This window comes from Mytilus galloprovincialis, chromosome 7 (assembly GCF_965363235.1).
Source record: "Mytilus galloprovincialis chromosome 7, xbMytGall1.hap1.1, whole genome shotgun sequence".
Classification (NCBI taxonomy): domain Eukaryota; kingdom Metazoa; phylum Mollusca; class Bivalvia; order Mytilida; family Mytilidae; genus Mytilus; species Mytilus galloprovincialis.
This window is the reverse complement of record NC_134844.1, coordinates 58,056,395-58,066,338: the sequence shown is the minus strand read 5'-3', so window position 1 is coordinate 58,066,338 and position 9,944 is coordinate 58,056,395. Positions and strand designations below refer to the sequence as shown.

At 31.7% G+C, this 9,944-nt stretch overlaps 1 protein-coding gene across 1 annotated transcript; it reads right to left on the bottom strand.

Annotated features, from left to right (window-relative positions):
* Window positions 1-985: 985 nt before the first annotated feature.
* Window positions 986-9,653, bottom strand: LOC143083371 (uncharacterized). Its single transcript, XM_076259627.1, has 2 exons — window positions 2,514-9,653; window positions 986-1,902 (listed from the first exon to the last, which is right to left on the bottom strand). Exon 1 carries the CDS (start codon window positions 8,915-8,917, stop codon window positions 3,503-3,505), a length of 5,415 nt encoding a protein of 1,804 aa, XP_076115742.1. The 5' UTR covers window positions 8,918-9,653; the 3' UTR covers window positions 986-1,902; window positions 2,514-3,502.
* Between the last annotated feature and the right edge of the window lie 291 nt (window positions 9,654-9,944).

Below are 9,944 nucleotides of genomic sequence, written 5' to 3'. Positions count from 1 at the left end.
GATATTCAAGTTGTGTTTTTGTGTTCTGTCATGTTGTATATAGTATGTGTGTGTGTGAGAGGGGGTGGTGCTTGCATGTACAGCAATATTTGGTTAGTAAATATAGGGAGAGTATAATTAATATTATGAAGATCTGAGGTTCTTTTTAATGTAGAAAAATTCCAGCAGCTCACATTCTTTTCTGTGTCTCAGCCAAAATCAACCATTAAGTAGTCTTAAGAGCAGAGAATAGTAGACAGAACCTTTAGAGCTACCATGTAAATAATTACTCATAAATCATGTCAGATTTTACATACAACATTGACATTAATTATCTTGAATGTCATATAACATACTAGTTAACCAAACAGAAGCCAGTGAGTCTCTTTTGAAATCCAGTTTTGTACTGTCTAGTTATAGGCATCAACTGAATAATGTCTTGTATTATGATAAGATTTGCAAGACTTTGGTCTGTTATAGCTCATCATATGGTATGGGTTTTGCTTATTGTTGAAGGCAGTTCAGTGACCTTCCTTTTTTACTGCTCATCCTTTGGTCTCTGGTGGATTTTTTTTCAATGGCAATCATACCACATTCACCTACATCTATAATAATGATGGAAATGGTAAAAAGTTCTTCTTATGATAGACTGAACATTTTTTTCTTCACCAAAAAAGACTGAATTACCAGAAATGTTTCTTTTATGGAACAAAAGAAATTTTAGGAGACACAAGCTATGGTTTATGATTAAAATATATCAAATACAGCAATAGTTCACATCCATTAATGAGCAGGTTACAATTGATTTTTCCAATCTTAAAAAAAAGAAGCAGAAAAAAGCAGCCAATACTTTTTAAACCAATTTCAAAGTCTTAATATCTACCAGGTTGCTGAGATTAACTTCAATTGTCATATAAAGTTGGTGTGTACTCATTTTCTAACAACTGCTGGATATTTATTAAATATACATGTATGTATTGATGCATACACAAAAAGAAAACAAGAATGAGAATATATGATGAACAATTTATTGAACTACAAGAAAATTGTAAATTGAAACACATGGTACTATACACATCTTATACAACTTGCCACATTTTCAGAAGATCACCTAAAAAGAGCCAAATATCTGTTGGACCAAATAAGAGGTTTATTATTTTTCAAATAAAACACCAAAAAAAGGTATGTTTGTCCTGTTTTAGCAAATTCTTTTTGAAAAAAAAATTGATGATCTGCCAGATCTGGTCACAACTACATGTATGATGTATGAAAAGAAGATTATTACATCAATAAATAATGAACTGGTAACATTCACAAAAAAAGACTGAATGACCAGCATTCACAGAAGGTACTAAAGGTGCAATACCAACTTTCCCAAGACGGTACAAAATGACCAGCATTCACAAATAGAGGTACTAAAGGTGCAATACCAACTTTCCCAAGACGATACAGAATGACCAGCATTCACAAATAAGACAACACAAAATATTACCTGTATCATTAAAACATGAAATAATAATGACATGTAATAAGCACATCTTTCTAAGTAAACACATGTTTGTGCTAACTATACTAAACATTCAATCTTTAAAAACTTCTCTCCTTTGAACTTTTCAAAGAATATCTTGTAATGTATTGTACTAAACTTTTTCACATAGGATAAAAATTAAAATTAATTATTTTTTTTAGCACATTTAAACCTCTTCAGATTTTTATTAATTTAATTTTGTCTCTCAGAGGAAAATTATGATTTTCCAAGAATTTAATATTTATTTTTTTAAAGTGGCAAATTACATAAACATATAGAGAAAAATACTATGCAAGATATCATATATCTTATTTTTGATTAAAATGTTCATTCACTATCCATGGAAAGTCCTTCAAAGACAGCAAACCAATATCTCTATATTCCAATTCACTTACCTAAAATAAAAAAGAAAAAAGAACATTTTATAACTTTTTGCAAGGCAAGTATCAATATGCCCCTCTTATTATCATGTCATGCAGACAAATATAATAAACTGCTTAGCTTTCATGACTTTTTCATTTTAAATCCAACAACTCCATCAGTTTTTTTCCCTCAAAATTAGCTTCATAAAAGTACAAGTTACAAGTTGTAAAACCTAGTAACTGATATACATATATTTATATACAAACAATGATATTCAATTGCAAGAAATAACAATTCAATCCTTATCAATAAAAAATAATATATATTTACAAGGCCTCATTTACTCTCAGATCTTTAGTCCATTCAAATCATATAATAAGTAAATGTGTACTTCTAATCAATATTGTTAAAAGTTGCTAGTCAAATTATTTGTGAAATTGCATTAATCTTTGTACTGATTAACATGATTAAGTCCACATCCAAATATATTTGAATGTTATATGTTGCTATTAATAGGCAACTGATAATTAACATTGTTGATATACATGTGTTTGTACTTTGCCGTGAAAATTAGCGATAACATATTTTGCTGTATTTTCAAACTCTTGTATCTGCCCTTTCCATTTTTATATAATATACATACCTTTATTATCTGTACATCCAACATAAAATTTTCTCAAACCAGTATTTTACAGATCTGAAACTTGTACAAAGCATAAAGCAAATTAGTGAAGATAATTGTTCTTGCTCATTTATGGTACAAACATAATAACAGAAAAATATCTATGATAATAGATGATGCTATCTGAAAAAAAAGGCATGAAAACATGTACATTACAAATCTAGCATTATACATAAATATTTGCTAATCTCCTTTGATGTCTAGTTAAAATAAACATCAAGAACAGCCATTCAATAGTCCTAAAGAAATATAGTGATTATAATTAATGCAGTTCTTTCCAATAGCTCAAATTTTAAGAGTTATCTCTCTTTGATGAGATTTCAATATATCAAGCCCCTAAATACCTGAAATGCACAACAAGATGAGGTTCAAAAGTAGAATTAACAATAACAAATTTGAACAGGGGAACTTGCAAATTTAGTGATAGGAATTTGAAAACAAAACAATTGTTAAACAAGACTAATGAATATTAATAAAATTGAAAAAATATCAGTGAATATTATCAATTTACATGAAAGTTATATACAAAAAATATAAAAAAAACCATAACACTTTAATCCTAAACATTATATACACAAGTTTTATCAAATTATTTCATACAAATGCAGTTAGATAACTGAATCAAATAATATTGACAAGCAAGATTTCAAGACTTGCAAATTGTTTATCAAATTTAGGTTCAAGGCTTCTCCAATAAAACATTCTTTCAGATTAGAAGTGTTATTTTCAGTAAAAGCAGAGGTTGGGTATAGATTATTATGACAGAAACCCAACAATGCAAATGTCCAGAACATCAAAAACTAAATATGCAGAACATTAAAAGAATACCTATTACAATATTTCAAGCTTGATTCCACTTTTCATCTGAAAGAACTGTATCTGTGATAAACTGAACAGATTTGCCATTAAAAACATTCATCAAAGTATTTTTGTCTGAAAAGGAATAAAAATTAAACCTCTTCAGTACTGAAAAGCCAATAATCATCTGTTTGATCAAGTTCCTCTACTAATCCATCTAATTCAGGTTGTTCAACCTCAACTGGATCTTCAAACTCTTCTGTGTCATCTAAAATGACATCATCAAGGTCAATAGACATATCTAGTACTTGATCTCCACTACCTGGAACATTAAAACAGTTTACACATTTACAACCTGGACCACAAAACCCATCACAGTTTTCATTTTGTGCCTTTCTACATTTACACCTATTTGTTTTGCATCCAGTCTTACATCCACACCCTTTAGTATACCATTCTACAGTTTTCTCGACTTTCTGAAAATTTAAAACAGTGTCCCAAACAATTTCTAATCTATTATCAGTGATTTGCCATCCACATTTTGACAAATCAGATAGTACATGGGTATTGCTGGTGCTCTGACTCCAATAATCAAACACCCAGCAACACCGCATCCAGTGTAGTTTGAGGGCTTCATGGTTTGGCATCATTTCCACTTCAGTGACCACTCTTTCCCACAGCTTTTCTCTGATAGCTGAAATAAAAGATAAATGTTTTTCATGTAAGTCCCCCTCTGAAATAGAATCAAATAATGATTTAGGGGTAGAATAAGGCTGAAATGCAGCACGATGTTTACTAAAATAAACAGAACATATCAACCTGTAAAATGAATAAAGGCCATTATTACCCTGAACATCTGAAAAGCTTCCATTTCCTACAATGAAAGAGGCATGCTTTCTAAATACATCAAAAAATGTCTTTTTACCACAACCTCTGAAATATGACACAAAATCACATCCACTATAGATAAAAAGTAACTGCATACATATCAAAACACTGTCAATTCCCTGTAAAAGCGAATCATTTAAAGTAATACACTTTACAAGTTTGTCCATGGAAAGAAATGAATTGTTGTATGGTGAATCTCTCAACTGCACATATACAGTTTTATTCAAATCAGGTACAAGTGTCAAACCTATAAAAAATACATCAGTATCAGGGCTGTAGATTATGACTTGATCTGCTGTTGTTACTGATGCATGTAACCATACTCTAGTGTCTGCCTCTTCATGATTGCCAGATGCCAAGTCATAATCTACCACCTGACCCTTTAATATGGAAATTGCTCTGTCTTTTCTGTCATCGTCGAATCCTCCAGCTGTAACAAAACAACATTGGTTAGTAGAGAAATAAGTCAATGAAAGAGATAAAAAATAGTCAGACAAAAAGTTAACCAAAAGTCGCTTTTGATGCCGAACTGCAATAAAATTTCTCCAGTTTGATAGCAATGGGGTGTCAGAGGAAATACATGTACGTACCACTGGTTCCTGTACAACTGTATTCCTTCGCGTTCTTTCAATGTCTTTTGGGCTCACACCATTCCTATTTGGATCATCAAACAGTAAATGAACCTCATTTGCTGTATATTGATTATAATACTTTATAATCCATCTATTAAAAAGAAAATCACCATAATCACCAAAGGTCTGGTGTGAGGCAAGTGGACTGGTATTAATAATAAACATACCATCAATAATGACAGTAGTTTTACTTGATACTGGAGCCTTAGGAACCTGTAATAAAAAAGCATCAGAATAAATATTTTTAAAGACATTAGCTGCAGTGGCTTTTTGACCCTTTTCTGGAATTCCTTCTGCATCACACAAAGCACGAGGTAACTGTAAAAACTGGTCTAAATCTTTGACTGCATTACCACTATGCTTTGAAAAAGCAATTTTTTTTCTTAAACAAGAAATCACTGTATTTTGATCTTTAATTTCTTTCTTTTGCTTGTGAATAGTTATTTTAATAGGGGCAAAAGTTTTTAAATTTCTTCTTTTTCTGGAGGGAGGCTTTCCTGCTGTTTCATAAGTCCTAAATAAAAAGCATTTCAAATAGTTAGCCATGTCTTCCTCACCATACTTTCTGTAATTTATCAAACTGTCAGTTTGTTCATGATCAGTTTCAGTTCTAGTAAAAATATGGTGTAAATGTTCATTACAGGTTATGTCAAACAGAGATGATGTTTCTAAATTGCACATGTATTCACAAACTGTTTTTTCTGCATTTTTAACATAAGACATTGTACCTTCTCTCTGATATAAACCTTCTTCTCTTTCAAGTTGTAATTCTGATTTAAGGTTGTGCAATGTCTTTGCTCTGTAAGGTAAATAAAAAGTGAGGTTTGCTAAAGAAGACTGGCTGAAAGAGTTAAGAGCATTTTTTGACTTTAAATTAATCTCCATTTCATGTGCTTCATCTAATGCTACAGAATACAAATGTTTACCTGAAATTGAAACTGAGAAGCAGCCAGCTGTAAAATGTTGAATAACAGGTTCTGGAAAGGTGTGGAGATCAGCAAGATGGTATGGTATTAGTCTCTGATAATTTTGCCTATCAAAAGCATGAAATAGACAAGTAATTTTTTTCAGCGAAACATTGCGCAAGTGCCAGTTTCTACTACGTATGGAGAAGAACAAACCAAGATAAGCCATAAAATCTAAATGTACAAAATTGTCCCAAAAGGCAAAGGTTTGGTTGACTGAGGAGTTCTCATGACGCCAAGTTTTATATTCTTCTAATAAATCATCTGTAAAAAAAGTAAAAATCTCCTTTTTTTTCTCACATACCTTCTCCCAGACATCAGGTTTACAAACCTCATCTTCTTCTCCATCTAATGACATATCTGAAATAATAGTTAGTATTAAATCTGAAATTTGAATATCATAAGGTGATTCACATGATTTGTATTCAAAAAAGGATTTCACTTGATGTCTCATAACTGCTTCCCAAGCTTGTATAAAAAACCTATGAGTTACAGCAAACTTGCTACACTCAGTTAAAACTTTCAATGTAGCTCCATGATGATGTTTGGTAGCAAGTTGCTTTAATCCTGCATCAAAATAAATCTTAACAAATATGGGAAGGACATTTTTTAAAATATGCCAATCCCCAGGGTAGGCAAGTACCCAATCCATTTGTTCCCCATATTCAGATTTCAGTTTGATCAAATGATCATAACTCTTTCCATCACCTACAACAATAACATAATTTGTTAACTGACCAACTTGAAATTTATCATATAAAATATTCAAAACCTTTAATACTGTATCTTTGCTATCTGCTGTTTCGTCCAATATGGCCACTGATGAAAAATCAGATTTTTCAGTGGATTCAACTGGAATACAAAAAAAGGTTTTAATACCTGGTAAAACAATATTTTCTTTTTTAAAAAAGTTTTTAGAAAATCCATATTTAGTAATACTTCTATAAAATTCATCCCATTCTGAAATCTCTGCAGCTGTTTCTTCTAAATCTGATGGTGACATGTCAGAAAACTTGTTTTGCTTTTTTACTTGTGGTAGTCCAAATTTGTCTTCTGGATTAACAAGTTTCTGAATAATTCCTTTTTCCAGTTTACGGTCTCTGGAATTGGGAACTTCAGATATGTCATGTTCGATGTTGGTCTGATTAACATGATTAAGATTAGAAATCAGATTGGAGTCATCAAACATATTAATTTTTTGACTGGGCTTTGGAACCACAGTCTGTATTGTGGTTCCATGAAAGCCACTTCTATCTTTTCCAGCACATACTACAGAGTAAGCCTGGTTTTTATCAAGATTGTCAAATGAGGCTACAATAAAACTATCTGATAAAATATACCTCTGTTTTTGTTCCAACTCTCTACACCTGTTAGTGATGTACCTTCTAAGAGAGTCCTTAGAGATACCAGCCCCTAATCTAGCATTAATAGAAAGATATGTACTTGATGAATTAGAAAATTTGTCAGCTATGTCTGTACATAATAAATGCAAAGGTTGCACACACTGAGAATTCTGTAAATGAAAAATACAACTCAAAATGTACAAACGTGGCATCATTCTGAAAATATTAAAAAGAGGTTCAGAATAATGCGAATTCCAAGTAAACTGTGAATTCTTCAGTACTTTCTCTTCATTATCTGTAGAACAAATTCGAAAAATAAAATTCCATAATATAGGGGGGATTTTCAAGATTTCATCTTTACAATTAAAATTGTCTATGTCAGGAAGTCCGTCCATCTTGATTTTATCTGAAACATATATTTTGACATAATTTTTTAAGATTTTTACAGCATCTTCTAGACTTTGCTCTTGTTTGTTTTTTCTATTTTCCTCTGATACAGTAGAAGCCAATTTTTCTGCTTGGATAATGCTTTCTTTATTTAATCTTTTATTCTCTTCAATGCATTTACTATTTTCAACAACAAGTGTATGTAAACAAGCAAATATATCAGTACCATTCCTGTAAATCATTCTCCCTAAATTTTTCTTGTTTGGCACATAATATGCTAGGGCTCTGCCAAGGCACGACTTTAACATGGTAAATAACCACTGTGGACGATGCAAAACCTTCTGCTCAACACATAAGCCTAATTTGTTTGCATTTTTGTGTAAAATACATTTGTACTGCTCAAATAAATTTGGTAAAAGCAAGGCTTTTTCTTCTACAAAAGAATTTATTACAGATTCTAGGACAGACCTGAAAGAAAATAAATCTATATTTTCTGATGTAACCTTTTCAGTGTCTATAATGGTAAAATTTTCCAAACAACTGAATAAGTATTCAGTGGTTTTGGACAACTGGTCCTCTGCAGCATCTGATCTAGAAAATGAATTAAAATTATTGTAACAATATGGACAACAAATTAAATTTTCCACATGCATATCAAAGTTAAAGTAACGAGTAAATAGCTCCCGTTTATCCTCACTGACAGTTTTAAATGAACCAGCATTTTTTCCAGAAAATTTATCACATACTATACATTGTACAACAGTTAGGTTAATACATTTGTTTAATTTATTATAATGGGAATGACAAAGATGAGAAAAAAAGGTATCACTGGTACTGTATTCTGGAAACTGTGTATGGATAGAAACTGAAAAAGCTTTCTCAAAAACTGGAACATTGATTTCAGTATAATGGTGAATATCTGAACTAGTGCACTCTTCGGCATCTGCAAAATTGGACAAAAAACATTTATCAGTCTCAGTACATATTTTTTTAAATGGGGAAACCTCTGGTTCAGTGTGGGAATCATTCTGTTGTCTGGAAAAAGCTTTTTTTAACTTACCCTCACATTTTCTGCAGATGCAGTCTAAATCAGAAAGTTTATAACTTAAAGAAACAAAATTGGTAAAATCTGGCAAGTCACTCGCTTTCTGAATTAAATGAATATATCTATTTGATACATGATCATTGTTACAATAGGCACATGGTCCTGGTCTTCTCTCTGGGTGCAATTTACTACAACTGCTACGACCAGACATGGTTATGGGTAAATGAAGAAAGTCATCAAAACATAAATGCAACAACAAAAAACAGATGAACAAATAAAAAGTATTCCTAACTGTAAATAGGATCATTAGTCAGCAGAACCTGTGCCACTCTAATAAAGAAAGTCAAAAATACATCAGATAATCTGTACATCGTGCATTCATGTGTTAGAAAGGAGCAAATCACTGAATTGAAAAAATATGAGTGAGGAGCTGGTCTGAAATACTGAAAATTCACATTAACTTTTTATCAAGTTCGTCCCCTCGGCCTCGGGTTTGTGGGGTAACCTCGCTAATAAATGGGTAAGGGAATGTTTTTTGTTGTCTTAAAACATCTAAAAATAATAATATATTATATATTTATCTTTAGGTAAACTGTATCTGTAAGGAAACGGTGGTATAAATGGTTCAAAACGGGTGCAATAATGGGAAATATCTGTAATCTTGAAACTGCTTTCTGAAGGTGAAATTGCGGAAGCTGGGGATGAATGCTGGGTAGTTTTGAGGTTTCCCTGATGCATTTATATATAATTCATTTATTTTTAGCATCTACCATTTGATTGGTTTAGGGGGATGCAAGTGTGCCAGTTAAATTTAGGTTGGGTTTTTACCCGCCATAAATTTAGACACAGAAGTCAAAGGAAAATTGACTCGAGAAAACGACTTGAATTTCAATATTTTCCAAAACAAATAACATTTCAGCTGTGCAGTCTGGTTTCTGTGACATTTATCTTTAAAAAAACACGTACAAACAGGCACGATTACAAGGTAGTAACGTGTTATCATCGTATTACCGACTGTTGACGCTAGCGAGAGATTTGTTTTGTTTTCGAAACAGCGCCACCTATAAGATAATTGCCGATTATCTCCACTTTGCCCGCGAATTTTGACATCCAATGATCTGATTGATCGATTCGATCCGTGGCTTCCCGGCTGGATGATCTATGATCTATGATAATTCGTGGGGGGAAAGGCTATTTTTAATATTAGAAAATGAATTCTTAATATTACAAAATCATTTATCAATATACCAAACTCATTTCTTAATATTAAAGATTGATTTCTTAATTAATATTAAAAATTGATTTCTAAATCACTACCAGTATAGATCAATATA